The sequence below is a fragment of the Camelina sativa genome, chromosome 11, assembly GCF_000633955.1.
Source record: "Camelina sativa cultivar DH55 chromosome 11, Cs, whole genome shotgun sequence".
Lineage (NCBI taxonomy): Eukaryota > Viridiplantae > Streptophyta > Magnoliopsida > Brassicales > Brassicaceae > Camelina > Camelina sativa.
In genome coordinates, this window is record NC_025695.1 from 45,912,719 (window position 1) to 45,929,187 (window position 16,469).

The window sequence follows — 16,469 nt, forward strand, 5'->3', positions numbered from 1 at the left end:
GTGAAAGCTACCCAAGATTCCCCTATTTTTGATATTTTTTGTGTGCCAGAAGAAACAAGAAACTTGCATCAGCATGATCAGGTAGTTTCAAAATACTAATTAAAAATATAAAAAGGTTAAGTACATATATGTGTTACACAAATTTCTCGTGATAACCACTAGAGTAGCGTGTTTAACTCATAATTTCTTAATAGTAGTATTAGTCACTACACAAGATTAGTCATTAGTTTAATAATTTTGTTAGTGTGGAAGAATCTGTGCGGCTATATAATTTTAAGCTGTATAATAAAGTAAGAAAGCCAGAGAGACTGAACTCTGAAAACCATAATCAAAAACAAAATAGTCCAACATAAAACAATTAGTAGTTTAATACTAATACGGAATATGTTATAGGGAAGAGAAAATAAGTAAAAAGACCATGAGGGAAAGCAAAGCACGAGTGCGAAGCTTTGTGCAGAGTGTTTTCATTGGATATTGTAAGATAAAAAATTATTAATAAAAGTTGTCCAAGTGTGGAACGGCTAAGTTATGATGTAATCCTTTTCGACGGTTCTGGTTCCCCGCGCCGGTCACACCGACCAACCTCGTAAGTTTCCAAACGGTCGAGAGCCTTATACTAGTAAGTACTAGTAACTAGTATTATAATATTCCATCATATTATTCTCCGTCCATGCAAAAATAATTTTAATCATTCAAGTCTGCATTATCCTCAAATTTATAGAACATCTAATATTTTTACAATTCTCATTATTACAATTACCAATATCATTAAAACTTTACTAAAAAAATTAAGCTATAAAACATAGTCCATCAATTTAAAATTAAATTAATTTTAATACTTCTAGAAAATCATATAGTCATAATTATTAGAATTTTAATATAGCATGTAATAAATCTTTATAGATCTAGCAAGCTATAAATTAAATCACAGTCAAAATAACTTGAACAATAAGTCTTTAATTCCGTTGATAAATTCATTCAACCTTTTGATGCCCGTATAAATGGTATAGTATGATTGTTTCATTGACCCAAACATAGATATAGTTTTCCTTATGTTAGGATTGGATTATTTTTTTTTCCCCTTTATATATGTAAAATTAATAAATGCCATTATTTTGGATTCGGATATACTTATTGAAAATCCCGTTGTGGATTTAGTGATAAATAGTGTAAAAAATATGTAAATGAAATACCAAATACTAATAGATATTGTACTAATTTTAAAGTCTTGAATAATTCTTTTTTTTCGAGAGACAAAAGTTTTGAAGAATATGCCAAACACGCCACATGTAATATTCTTAAAAATCCTTTTGCATTTTTTCGACACTTCATTAAAAATCCAAGGGTGATTACGTAATTTGCATAAACTGACGGAAACTGGAAGTTAAGGGTCCCTTATCCAATTTATCCAGACTTTTTTTAATTTTGTGTATAAAACCAAAGACTCCCTCATGACTCTTTCTTCTTCTTCATCACAGCAAAACCAAATACACAAATCTATTTTCTAAATCCTTAATTTTTTATAAAATCTCTTCTTCTTTGTTTTTTTTTAATGGCGACGGGGAAAAGTTACTACGCTAGACCAAGCTATCGATTTCTCGGAACAGATCAGCCGTCTTCCTACTTCACCACCACCACAACCACCAACGATTCCGGTCTCGAATTCGACGAATCAGATCTCTACACCCCAATCCACACCGATTCACCGGATTTTCGCCGCAAAATCTCTGCTACACCGTCCAGATCCGCTAAAAAACCAACGAATCGTTCCTCCGCCGTGACAGCCGCGTCGTCGCTTCCGGTTAACGTGCCGGACTGGTCTAAGATTCTCCGTGGAGAGTACCGAGATAACCGTCGGAGAAGCATCGAGGATGACGACGACGATGAAGACGACGACGATTGCGAAGACGGTGGAGGTTGGTTGCCGCCTCATGAGTTTCTGGCGAAGACGAGGATGGCTTCGTTCTCGGTTCATGAAGGAGTTGGTAGGACATTGAAAGGAAGAGATCTGAGTAGGGTGAGAAATGCTATTTTTGAAAAAATTGGTTTCCAAGATTAATAATATCTCGAAACTTTTGGACTTTTCCTGTAATTTTTGGTTTCTTTCTTTTTGGCTTACTTCAATCATTTTCTCTTTATGTAACTGTCAGAGAAGAGAGAGAGAGAGAGAGAGAGCGCATGTAATATTTCTAGAAATGCCCTCAATTTATCGTTGATTTCCAAATATCTTACCCCTTGTAATTTTTTTTGTGAGATTTTAATCACATTTTGCGTATGAGTAATGGATATGTTATGTTTTGGAATATTGTTTGATTTAAAACTATTTTTTTGCAGTTGATTCGAATTTTAGAACTTGGGATAAATTCAGATTTGGGTAATTTTATTGATATAAGTAAATTCAGGGGTGGGATATGGATATGTCGACAAAAGTGGGGCAAAAAGTTACAATTATTAGTTGGGGGATTTTTTTTTTTTAATTTTGTTTGGGGTGTTTGATGAGGTGGGTGAGAAAAGCAGAGGCTACAAACACATGAAAGTGACGTTGTTGCTTCATTAATTATTCTCTTTATTTCTTTTATTTCAAAACTTTAAAGTCTAAAGTTATGGTTTAATTTCTACTAATTCGCCTGTTCTCTAATGAGAGAAAAACTTCTAGAAATTAATTAAAATGGATTTACGTGAAAGGATCATAAAGAGACATGTAGTTCATGTGAGTGATCTCTCGTGGATTATGCTTTTTCCTCCAATAGAGACATTTGTTAATTTTTTTTTAACACTTTTTCCTCAACAAATTAAAAGAAGATTAAAATTTGGAATTTATCTACCTACATGTTCGTTTTCCCAATAGTTTCTAGAATTTAAGGTAAAAAAAGGTTTGTGAAACTTGAAAGAAAAAAAAGTTACATTGCTACCAAATATATCATCATCTTATCCAAGTAAAACCTAACAATAAATCTTATCCTGTCTAAGAATTTGTAGTTATCTTCAAACTTAATTTGTAACAGATATTTTCTTTTTTTTACCAACAAAAAAGAGATAAATGGAAATAAGTAGTACCATTGAATATAAATTACAAACATAGATGAGAATAAATTTATAGGACCCGCAAGAAAGGTCTATTGTAATGAGTAAATGAGTAATGAGGTTCTTCTTCTTTAGTTGAGCCCTATCGAAGACTCTCTCTCACATTCAAATTAGAACGTTGAAGAGACCACATTACTAGTCAAAAGTAAGAAAAAAAAACTCGGGAAAGAGGAATAAGTATGAGAGTAGGTCGATTTGAAGGTGAGCTCATAAGGAGCAGAAACGGTCATCCTCGAATGCTGACCAAATATTGTTTACGGCAAAAGTTTGAAATAATTTGTTTTTCAGTTGATCATTTACGAGATTTAAATACATATATAGATGAATGGCATTTCATTATGTTTGGATTTGATATGTTTTGTGTTTGGATATAAGAATCAGTAGTATTTGACAACATATCATACATATTACATACAACAAATTTTATAAGCAAATTACAAGAGAAACATAATTAATTGTGTCTTGTTTTCTTACAACATGACAACATCTTGCACACAAAATCGCTTGGGTAAGAAATGATGATGATAGATATATAAAAGTATTAAGGATTATTAATTCTTTAAACTAAAAGTAATCTGTCTTGATTGGTAAATGACATCTCCTAAATTATTTTTAAGCTTTAAAATCCACCAAGTTAGATGAACAGTCCACATCTGTTATAGTCATCATCAATCATCATGTTATCTTTTTCTAATTTAACTGTTCAAGATGTAATATGACACACTCCTTGTTAGTGAAAATGAAATGTCAAATTTATATATTAGCAGTCTTTAGAGAGTGCAAGTTACAAGTTACAACCATATTAATTTAAGTAGTCTTTTTCTAATTTATTAGGGTTAATAATATTGTTGTGCATTGTACATGTGATTCCACCATATAATGTCAAAGACCCACAAATATGAAGCCCAAGTCCACTACAGATGGTTATATAATATAGATTTTTATCTTTGTGGGCTTATCCACTAGTACGATACTACATTTTCGTTTTCTTTGTCAAAAACTCTTACAATTGGAAGATATAAAAACAATTACAATCTCATCAGCAAAAAGAGATGAACATTGCCCTTTTATATTATTTAACATATTTGAACTTATCGTGATAATCTATCGTACACTAGCATGGAATCTAGAAAGAAACGGTACACTATCTTCGACAACAAGTTTGCAAAATGAAGTTACCAATCAAATGTAACTTTATATCTATCTCTAAATTATCTTATTATGTACATGACAAATGCATTTAGATTCACCTCATGTTCAAGGCTCAATCTCAACACAGCATGAAGAAGCCCTAAATCCCATGTTCTACAGTGGAGTAATGCTTACGTCAGCAGTTTGTCATACATATAAATTTTGTAAAGGAATACTGATTAGTGCTCTAATTACGCGAAAAGACTAAAGTAGGTGGTAAATCAAATCTACGCACAACCCCCTCCATTAAACGAGTGGAAGGTATTTTTTTATAAATAAAAGTATGGAGTGTTTTAGCTATTTTATACAACATTCTATAATATACGCATATATGAATGAAAGAGAGAAAGTTTCCACCTTGTTTAATCCTTAAGGCTCAAGTATATGCAGTATACTATATGGGATGCTTTTGTATTTGTTTTAATCGGGATATATATATATATATATATATGTATATGTTATTCTCGTACTAAACAATTATGAAATATGCCTTTATTTTTTCACTCCTACCAGCCTATGTTTTCCTCTCTTTTTCTTTTTTTGTCCAAGATTCAAAAGCCTAGAAGGCGTTCAAGTCCCTGGATTTGTGTGTACTAAAAAAAATGGAGAAAAGAGAAAAGAAATGTTGCAAATGCAAGCAAGCACTCGAATTTATCTGTTGACTATATATACTTTTGTGCGTATTTGTTCTTTAGGCGTACAACAACAACCGCCTCTATTTCGTGTCGCCACTAATTTTCAGATCATTCACAAATTTCTGAACTCGTCTATCACGTTTAATACTATTTCTAGGAGAGCAATTGACTCACTTTGTCTTTTTTTGACCTACGATCATATTTTTGACAAACTTTGTAACGAAATATCTTGGATGTTGTAAAGATGACTAGTATTGGTTTCATTTCCAAAGGGACTACTAACACATGTAAGGTCCAAAATCGCTTGGCAAACAAAAATATATTATAGTTGCATCATTGTGATTTAAAATGTCAAAAATATTCAAAACTTTTTCACATGTACAAACCGTGTAGGAACGTTTACATAAAAAAGGGTAAAATGGTACCACATCAATCTCCGGTCAACTACATTAATTAGGTTAGCCTTAAGCAATACTCTTCGAGTTGTCGTTGTCGATACCAATCGAGAAGGACCAATCCTCTGTTTCTCTCCTACATGGGGTTTGATTTGTTTGAACAGTTAAAAAGGCATTTTGTAATTACAGAGGTAAAAGTAAACTATTTCCATTTTCTTTAAAACGGTTAAAAAAATTCAACCCTAAGAGCTTTTTCTCTCTTGTATCCAAAGTATGTATTACGTTTACACTAATAAGCTAAAACCATCATTTAAAACGATCTAGACTATAGTACCATGAGAAAAAAAAAACAAAAGGAGAAAGAGGACATAGAGACATCATCAAGATTTCAAAAGATGTGATGTGAATAGAAGAATTTTGATAATCATTCAGTTTTGTTAGAAAAGGAATTTAGTCGAATGACAAAAGGAATAATGAAAGGATCCGACGATAATATGGGGTCCTCTGTTAGGTCAGGTCTCCACATTCGACAGCTACCCCTAAAAGTACTCATGCGACCCCATCGCAGAGACATAGTAGACCCATACGATTGGACCTTTTATGGGCCCTAAATATTTTGGGTTATTGGAACATATCCCATTTTCCACACTATTCTCTTTCTTCTATAAGCTATATTTATATGAATGGGCTCAAGAACTCTGTAAAGATAGCAACAATCTCATCATCACACATAATACATGTACACCCTCTACACTTTTACCCAAAGAGTAGTTTGTCTCGTAATCTCGTACAACTCTTCAATTTGTATGCTCCAAAGTTTAAGATTTTCCATATATATTACTTTATATAGACATATGAATTCCCTAGGCAACCTAATAAGAAACCAAAACAAAACACTGGAGGATTTTTTAGTCGACTGATATGGTCAAAGTTGGAGCGTCGGAGATGTTTGACCGCCGATTTTAGAACCTTAGATTGTTAAAATATTTTATTTTCTATACTCTTCACCATTAGTTTTAGGGTATGATTATGACATTTGTATTCTATATTTTTGAATTGTGTGACAGTGTTTGTTGTTGTTTTGTATTTTTTGTTTTTGTCAACATGTTTGGTGTGGTTTAAACCGCACAGCTGCAATAAATGTGTGTTGGTTCTCTCCCCCATTCAATAATTTTGTATCCACTTCTGACTGCTGCGGTACACAACTGTTGTCACATTGTTCTCCAATAGGACCAATACACGTATTTGGTTCAAATTTATATTCCAAAACATTTTTACAAACATACGGCTAGCTTAATCGATGATGTTATATAACTATATTAGAAAGATGATTTTATCACTAGCCACTAGGAGTCGTCGAGTCGAGTATTACAAAAGCTTGGTTCGAGTTTGATAGTTATCATCTTCACTTAGTTATATTTCAACATTTAATTTGCTCGTTTTACCTATTGTGCACTATTTATTTTGACATCACTGTTTGAAGCATTTTTCTACCATGGTTTTACTTTTTACTAGGACTCAGACTCCCGCGATGTCGCGGGGGAAGTATTTTAGAAAAAAAAAAAATTTAAAATTTAAAAATATACATTATGAAATTATTTGAATGTAATATAATAGTTTGAATACATAAATTGTTACTAAAAACACAATCATCAAAATGAAAATTTATAACAAAAAATATTATATAGAATAAACGCAACTTTGCAAAACATTTTGTTTAAAGTATTATAAATACTATAAAATATTTTTATGAAGAATTATGGTAAATAGCTACAACTAAAAAAAATCATTATGACGAAGTGATCCTTACTGAGAATATTGAACTAATGGTTATAATAAGTAATTTAATTTTTTATTAAATAACTATAATTTAAAATATATTTAATAATGAGTGAAACAATATCAATGGAAAATTAAAATTAAAATACACAACTCTTAAGAACAAAATAAAATAAATTTTAAATATTAAAATAGTTTTTAACGAAAAGTGATGATAAATAGACACAACTGTAAATTATATATTAAGTTTTATTAAATTTCTATATTACTATAATCATTTCTAAAATTTTAGTTAGATTATAGAATAACATTGGATATTAGATATCAATATTCAAATTATTTAGATTTAACATAAAATGAAAAATTTATTTCCACACCAATGATTTGTTAGTTATTGATGAAGAGACAAATATATAGAGAGTTCAAAATATATGATTATTTAAATAGACACATCTATTAGAACGAAAAGTTGTGATGAAAAAATATGAATAAAATATAGTGAAAAGACACAACTCTACAATGAACAAATACAACTGTTTGAGTTTTAAAAAAAGAACAAATAAAACCAATCTTTTTACAAAAAAATACTACGAAAAGTCTCAACTGTTGTTCTTATTTTGACATCACTGTTTGAAGCATTTTTCTACCATGGTTTTACCTTTTATTAAATGTTTTCTTACCTATTTTCAAAACTACAATCTTTTAATTTTGATGAAAATATATATTTATTAAATCTTCTTTGATTAGAAGATAAAGAGCCACCTTTTTTTTGTTTTGCAACAAAAGCCACCTAAAAATAGAGATATTAAGTAATGATAAAAAATATTAAATATGTTGGTGAATTTAAGATGAAAAAATCTGGAACATATAATTGAGAAAGTAAATAAAATTTTATACACCAATTCATAATAAATACAATTTTTTAAGTTAACATTTTTTTATCATGCTATGATGAATTGACCATATTTTGTCGACCAATTCTTGCTTAATAAAATAAACCAAGTAACAAAAAATGAATTCAAGATTATATTTGGTTAAATCATTTTATTTGATTTTTTTTTATTAATGTAAAAAATCAGTCACTCAAATGAGAATTACTAGCTGAAAGTTATAAAAACTTGGAAAAGCAACCATAGTTACCCAAAAAGAAAGAAAAGTAACCACAATCTTTAATTTTGCTTGAAAACATTATTCATTACTTAACTAATTACTAATTAGTTTTAGGTGTAGAGACACTTTTAAGTACATAGTATGTATATTATTATATATAGAGAGAGACTTTGTGAAACAAATGATTACGAAGTAGGCTTTCTTTTTTTTCCCCTTAATATAAGGAGAGACTTTCAACAAACTAGGAAAGAAAACATTAGATTTGAGGGAAATTGAGGTAGATAGATGCCTGATGAGTCATGTTATATGTGATTTGTATGTGATCTTGATCTCTACATAGTACATATCATTATCCATTCATGGTAGTATGGTACATGAAAACTATACGTTATAATGGGATTGGGAGGTAAGTAAAGTGGGCAATAAATAGGAGAGGAAAAATGTTAAATTTTGGTGGGGAAGTTAGGAGGGGGACAAAGTGGAGGAATATTAATATCCCATCAAGACCAACAACATCAACAAAAGTATATATATTTGACAAATAAAAATTAAAAAGCAAAAGATAATATATTGAACCCACAAAAAAAAAAAAGCAAGAACGAATGTGACATTTTGACCTTTTCCAATATTTAATTTTGGATTTATGTTTGGTTCCGAGTGGGTTTATCTCAAAATGAAAAATGTGAATAATTGAGTTTTTGTACTATTACGTGAAAATTAATGGAGACGCTTCTTTTGTTCTATCTCCGTGCATAGTCAAATTAAGACTTGTCGCAACTTGCAACCACTTTGATATGGAGACATCCATCTTCGTCTATATCTCTCCCTGTTTTTTACCCTCTTTTTCTTTACGCACACTATAAATATCCTATTCGAAGTGATAGAACTTTATAGTTCAATCAGGTGTTTTAGTTCAAAGAAATCTAAAACAAAAACAGTAATTTTTTTGGGTGTCTTTCATGTTAGAAGATTTGTGTATTTCTACCATATATGGTGTTTCAACCTTTTGTTTTTGGATGAATGCTTGATAGCTAGTTAAAATGTTTCTCATGGGCTTTTAATTTATGCTACAGTTTAGCTTGGGTATTTGTAAAAATGTTGTTGTTGTATATGTGAATATGATGATGTAATCAAGTCATATGTGTTTAGGATCTGCTAGCTTGTCCTGTATCTTAAAAGGAACATTTTTTAACTATGTTTTATTAAAGACCATTGAATATTTATGTGCATGTGGTCGAATGTGGAATGGTGAGATAAGCAGTCGAATAATTTATCTCTGGCAAATTATTTGGATATGTTAACCAAATTGTTCGGATTTAACAGTTTCTTAAGGTTTCAGATTATTCTTTTTGTTTAGTGTTTTTTTTGTCGTCTTGTTGTTACACATACATATAGAATATAACGCATGATCTGTTTTATAAAACTTGAAAGAATAGAACATACATAGAATAATTGGTTTCATCACTAGACACTAAGAAAAATAAAATAAGGTAATCATTGTGAGCAAAAAGACTAAATTCAACCGCAAGTTAAAAAGAAGAAGTTGATATAATTTACATAACAATCTTTAATTAAACTAATTTTCTAACTGTTTAATTTGTCGCTTGTGAAACAATCAAGCACATGGGTCACTATATATATATACTAGTAGTACTATGTGAATTTGTGAATTATCATTATCAGTCATAACTAACGACAAGGTGTCTCAAAGTTTGAATCAAGATAGAAAAAAATTATGACAGAAGGAAACCCCATAAAAGCAACAGATTTAGGAATGATAGTAACAATCAGATGGATGTAATTAGTTCGACTAATTAGAAACATACCACTTCACTACTCCAAACTTCGACTGTGATTTCTAATTTCTATACTTACAATCGGTAACTTGTAAATTGGGAAACCGTCAAACATAAAATGCATAGCACATGTTTGCCAAAAAAAAAATGCATAGCACATAATTTAGTCACTAATCGTTTAGTGATTTTTTGTTTGTTATCGAAAAATTATTGAACAGCTAAATGCTTCTATTTTTCTAATAATAGTTATAGAATCATATAAGAGTTGAACAAAGATTATTAGTATTCAATTCTGAAAGATTATGTAGTTGGTAAAGAATTTGGAGATTCGTTAAATTATTAGATTATAATGTTGTTATTTTGCCGATTACTAACAACTAGATCGTATCGATAATTATAGTATAACTTATATAGTCACATTTTAACAAAAAAAAAAAAACTTATATAGTCACAGATTATAAAATATAAAAAATGGTTGAATAATAACACTAAAAAAAATAAAATAGATAAATTGGGTGTAAATGTGTGGTCAGCACGTGAGAGTTGCTTTTGGCGCATGCGAAAAGCTGATGGAAATAACACATCATCAAACTTTTCGTTTTTATATTAGAAATACTGAAATGGTCTTACATGAAAAGAAAAAAAATAAAAATAAATAACAACTACAATGTTTTTTTTTTCTTAAATGTATTGTCAAGTTAATTGTAAAAGATCAAATGAAATCAACGTGTTTAAATGAAATTGTGTTTGCCAAGGTTGAACAATCAAAAAAGCTTAGAGGAGTTGGAACAATATTTTTGTTCCAACTGTTGAAACTTTAATTTGATCTAATGTAGTAGTTCTACTGTTGTTGTTGTATGTGGCTGTGTGTGGTAGATAAAAGAAGGAAAGAAAAAAAAAACAAAAGAGAAAAATGTGCGGCGATGTGTGACGGATAATTTAAGACTGAAGGGAAAGGCGCCATAAAAGATTGTCTGGATTTAAGGAACCATTTTTAAAATTTATTTAGTGTAATTTCTCATTATTTCATAAATTGCTTTGGTGATCTACTACTACATTAGTAAACAAAACCGAACTCATAAGAATCCAAATGGCATGGCACTAAAAACAGAGAGTGTGCAGTGTGAGGAGTACAAACAAAACAAATATGGTAGTGCAGATCAAACTAAGCATAGTGATTAAACAATAATATATCATTTTGAGTAATCGTAACAGTTTGTCGTTTGATTATATTTGTAACTGTATTGATCTAATACTGATTTTTCAGAAACGAAACACATAATATCATGTGTATCAAAATTTATGTGCGATCAGTGAAATTACTATCTACTTAAAAAGGGGGAAAACAGAAAAAGTAATTAAATTTGGAACCGAAAGAAAGTAAAAAAGTTTCTTACAGATGAATGAAAAAGGCTATAGTGTAAAAAATTGTCGAAGAGGTTTAGTCGTATCACTGTGTTTGACTGATCACAGTCTTCTGATTCTTTTTTTTTTCAGTTTTAAAACTTAAGTTAGTCGCTAATTATCAAAAATACAAAAGAAATCGCAGCTTTAATTAGATAGTTTAATACTACTACTAACTAGCTGCTAATTAAGGCTTCAAAAGTAAGTCTTCTGATTACTACTATTTTCCGCACCAACGCCTCTGTTAACTCTTTTCACATATCACACAATTCACACCTAACCTAACTACTGTATCCTTGAAGTCAATATCGATTTTCACTCAGTTTATAAATTTACCATTCATATGTTGCAAATATATGTAGCTATCTTTTTTTTTACACTCAAGGTCCTATTCTCTGAAGATCATAAATGTAAATTGGAAGTAACTGTTTTAGTGAATGCTACAGTCAGTGTACACCTAAACAGTTTATTAATATAAGCAATTTGGATCTATATACAATATACAGATAATATCTTATTACGATCATACAAAATATGGTTCGTATAATTAATGAAGATAAGACATGCTAACAAATAAAACACACTACCCACAAAGGAGATAGTGAGAGAATGTGTTTTGTAACAAGACATAACTTTGATTGCTTGATGTGTTAAAATGATTATGTCAGAGACAGAGAGAGCGATCATAGGCTCTCTTTATTCCTAATAACGTCGTTTTTTTTTTTTGTTCTTCTTTTATGGCTTCCAATAATGTCGAATTTAATTTCTGGTATAGTTTTGCAACTCGAAAGTCTCGAACTATCCTTAACTACATTCGACTATTCGAGAGCATAACTTTGAGAGTAGAGACCAAATCTTAAAACCAAGTCTTGTTTTACCTTTTTAATGAGTAAACTTTCATGGGAGAAGATAGATAAATCCTTCCAAAGATTACAAGCCGTGAATAATAATAAGCTCATTTGTGTATGTTTGTTTTTTTTTTTTTTAACTAGGGTCAGGTTTTTCTTCATCAATTAATATGCATTTACAACCCTAAAATCAATCAGCCTAATACAATAGACATATGATTAAACATATAGATATTTAAAAAAAAATTAAAGAAAATTACTACTGACTTTGTTTTTTTTTTTGTGTATTTCATTTTAATTACTCAGAATTGTAAGATATATCTTACTGTTCTGGTCCGGATTCTATTTGTTTCTTCAAATAGTATTAATAGCTTTAATCGAAACCAAGTTAGAATATATTGTACACTAATCGGTTTCACATTAGTCATGCTGCAGATAAATCGTGACTAGAGTTTGTATCATACGTCATTCAAACAAACATGTCCGTTAAAGTGTCTTAAAATAGATTTTATATTATTTTGAAAAAATGTATGATACGTTTTATCGTTTATTAACTTTTTTAAAAAGATAATGTAAACGTTAGATTCTCTTTCTTTTTTTTTTGTTTTTTTTGCTAATTTTGTGTTAGCTTTAATTTTTTGTAAGTTTTTCGAGATATAATAATTAGTTACGCACATGAAATTTGTATGTTGTGTAATTAAAAGATATATTCTTTGGTAGAACTGTCACAGATATAAATAAAATTTACACGAAAAAAAGAAAAGAAAATAAATATAACTCCATAATAAATGAAGAAAAGCGAGAAAGATGTAAAACTGTAAATGGATTCCTATATTGTCATATCAGAAAAACAGTAGGGACAACTTCGTAAATGATCGCCGTATTTCTATTTATTATTAATAATATATATAAAAAAAAAAACGCACCACTTTTCTTTTTCGCTGATGCACAGCTTGTCGGTTTGCGTGCAAATCCTCTGTTTCTCTCTCCCTTTTTATTCCTCTCTTCTTCTTCTTCTCTCTCTCTCTCTCTCTCTCTCCCTCTGTTCTAAAGTTCACCAGAGCAAAAACACACATCACTTACTCTCTCTCTCCTTCACTTTCTCACAAAACCCCCACTCTCTCTTTCTTTCTTCTATTTTTTTTAAAAAATTTCCACTTTATAAAGTTTATGTTCTTCAGAGTCTTGAAAACCTTTTTTTTCAGCTACAATTGTACTAAATAATGTTCATGTGTTTCTTCTTCATTGTTCCCAAGTCTTTTGTTTCTGTGTCCTGAATTCTGATATAATGCTTCTTTAAGTGAAAGAGTTGAGTTGACATCACCACTTCCTTTACTAGTCTTTCTCTGTTCCCAGAACATCCAACTCTGTTTCTTTCTTCTTTTGTTTGAGTTCTTTGTTCTGTTTTGTCTTGAAGAATCTTTAAAATTCTCAGATCTTCTGAATCTCTCTCTCTCTTTTTTTTTTCTTCTCAAACTTTAAACTTTTTTTTTTTTTTTTTTTTTTGACAAACTCTCTAGTTTCCACATGTCGTTGGTCTTTCGCTACAAGCCACGACCATAGAATCTTCTTTGTCTGAAAGAGCAAAAAAAAGAAAAAAAAAGAATTGCAATTTACGTTTCTCTTAAGCATACGACGACGGACTTTCCTAAGACATCAATAGATTAATTGAAGAAAGAAGAAAGAAGAAGAAGCTTGCAACAGTATAAAGTTTAAGACTTTGGAGTTTTTTTTTTTTTTTTTTTTTTTTTTTTTTTTTTTTTTTTTTTTTTTTTTTTTTTTTTTTTTNGAGATGGCGGTGGCTAACCACCATGAGAGAAGCAGTGACAGTATGAATAGACATTTAGATAGTAGTGGTAAGTACGTTAGGTACACAGCTGAGCAAGTTGAGGCTCTTGAGCGTGTCTACGCCGAGTGTCCTAAGCCTAGCTCTCTTCGGCGTCAACAATTGATCCGTGAATGTTCCATTCTTGCTAATATCGAGCCTAAGCAGATAAAAGTCTGGTTTCAGAACCGCAGGTTTTGCTTCTCTCTCTCTCTCTCTCTCGTTGCTTCTATTAATACTTTTTTTTAATTAGGGATTTGGAATTTGATTGTATTGTATTTTTATAATCTTTGTTATAATATTCAATGGATATGAAAGACTACTTTTGTTGCTGTTGTGATTCAATTCTCCGACACAATTTCCTGTTTTTTTACTAAAGGGTTCCGTTGAATCTGTCTGGTAGATTTGGTTATTGGTTTTTTCTGCTCATTAGCTTGTACTAACTGTTCTTTTGACTATATGTATGGTTATTGTGTGATGATGTCTAATCTTTGGCAGTTTTTGTTGTTGTGTGGTTTTTTAAGGTGTCGAGATAAGCAGAGGAAAGAGGCGTCCAGGCTTCAGAGCGTAAACCGGAAGCTTTCTGCCATGAATAAACTGTTGATGGAGGAGAATGATAGGCTTCAGAAGCAGGTTTCTCAGCTTGTTTGCGAGAATGGATATATGAAGCAGCAGCTTACAACTGTTGTATGTATCTTTCTTTTTATCATATATATGTTCTTAAAATAACTGATTGTTTTAGCCTTATCTCTATTCAATAGGTAGCTTGAGTAATAAACTTATTGACTTGTTGTTGTTTTGAATTCAGGTGACCGATGCAAGCTGTGATTCTGTGGTCACAACTCCTCAGCATTCGCTTAGAGATGCAAATAGTCCTGCTGGGTAAAGTTTTGTTTTGGTTTTGTATTGCCTTTTTTTGTTTTCTAATCTTTTTTTTCTTGGCCTTATTAACTTATTTTTTTTTATTTTTTATTTTAGATTGCTCTCGATCGCAGAGGAAACTTTGGCAGAGTTCCTATCCAAGGCTACAGGAACTGCTGTTGATTGGGTTCAGATGCCTGGGATGAAGGTTATACTCGTCTCCTATTGTTACTTATGTGTTTTTTTATCTATGGCAATATGTGTAATATTGAAATGTGAAATTTGATGTTGTGTGTTTTAGCCTGGTCCGGATTCGGTTGGCATCTTTGCTATTTCGCAAAGATGTAGTGGAGTGGCAGCTCGAGCCTGTGGTCTTGTTAGTTTAGAACCTATGAAGGTAAGAAAAGGCTACTCTTTTTTTTTTAATGCTACACAGATTCGAGTCAAAATGTTTTCATATTGTTTTCTTGCAGATTGCAGAGATTCTCAAAGATCGGCCATCTTGGTTCCGTGACTGTAGGAGCCTTGAAGTTTTCACTATGTTCCCGGCCGGTAATGGCGGCACAATCGAGCTTGTGTATATGCAGGTGAGTGTTTTTCCTTTCTTTTGGATTAGTTTTCTATCTCTTAACACTTGACAATGAATGAAAAATGCCTTTTGGTCAGACATATGCACCAACGACTCTGGCTCCTGCCCGTGATTTCTGGACCCTGAGATACACAACGAGCCTCGACAATGGCAGTTTTGTGGTATGCAACTCTCAGTGTCTGTATAGTGCATAAAAAAAAAAACTTCAGGCTATTGATGTTTTTTCATGTATCTTTTTGAAGGTTTGTGAGAGGTCACTTTCTGGCTCTGGAGCTGGGCCTAACGCTGCTTCAGCTTCTCAGTTTGTGAGAGCAGAAATGCTTTCTAGTGGGTATTTAATAAGACCTTGTGATGGTGGAGGTTCAATTATTCACATTGTCGATCACCTTAATCTCGAGGTAATTAGATCTTTGCAAAAGGACATTTTGTGTTTACTTCCTTAAGTTTCTTAAAAAACTAATTTAGAAATATCTGTTCTTGCATTATAGGCTTGGAGTGTTCCGGATGTGCTTCGACCCCTTTATGAGTCATCTAAAGTTGTCGCTCAAAAAATGACTATTTCCGTGAGTATATATGTAAAAAAATTACTTTGAAATATGACTGATTCATATGCATCATCTAATGGTTGAGGTTTGGTTCATGTTTTAGGCATTGCGGTATATCAGGCAATTAGCGCAAGAGTCTAATGGTGAAGTAGTGTATGGATTAGGAAGGCAGCCTGCGGTTCTTAGAACCTTTAGCCAAAGATTAAGCAGGTACTTCGATCATGAGCTATAAAATCTAGTTACTCTTTCCTCTCTTTGCTTTTTGACATATTTATCTGTTCTTGGTTTTCTTGCAGGGGTTTCAATGATGCAGTGAATGGGTTTGGTGACGATGGGTGGTCTACAATGCCTTGTGATGGGGCGGAAGATATCATCGTTGCTATTAACTCCACGAAGCATTTGAATAA

The 16,469-nt window shown here is 31.2% G+C and overlaps 2 protein-coding genes across 2 annotated transcripts in view; both read left to right on the plus strand.

Moving 5' to 3' along the window:
• On the plus strand, positions 1,435 to 2,305 carry LOC104726657. The gene has a single exon (XM_010445568.2). It carries the CDS (start codon positions 1,553 to 1,555, stop codon positions 2,057 to 2,059), a length of 507 nt encoding a protein of 168 aa, XP_010443870.1. The 5' UTR covers positions 1,435 to 1,552; the 3' UTR covers positions 2,060 to 2,305.
• The window catches only part of LOC104726659 (homeobox-leucine zipper protein REVOLUTA-like), a gene marked incomplete in the record, with an annotated part of 5,173 nt that continues 2,736 nt past the window's right edge, over positions 14,033 to 16,469 (plus strand). Inside the window, 10 exon segments of the mRNA XM_019233018.1 lie at positions 14,033 to 14,261; positions 14,592 to 14,754; positions 14,876 to 14,949; positions 15,046 to 15,136; positions 15,230 to 15,325; positions 15,402 to 15,515; positions 15,595 to 15,678; positions 15,760 to 15,915; positions 16,006 to 16,080; positions 16,166 to 16,272. Coding sequence (XP_019088563.1) covers positions 14,035 to 14,261; positions 14,592 to 14,754; positions 14,876 to 14,949; positions 15,046 to 15,136; positions 15,230 to 15,325; positions 15,402 to 15,515; positions 15,595 to 15,678; positions 15,760 to 15,915; positions 16,006 to 16,080; positions 16,166 to 16,272 — 1,187 coding nt within the window.

Bases quoted from the DNA above. Each gene is read 5' to 3' on its own strand.
- LOC104726657 (XM_010445568.2), top strand. From the start codon at position 1,553: ATGGCGACGGGGAAAAGTTACTACGCTAGACCAAGCTATCGATTTCTC.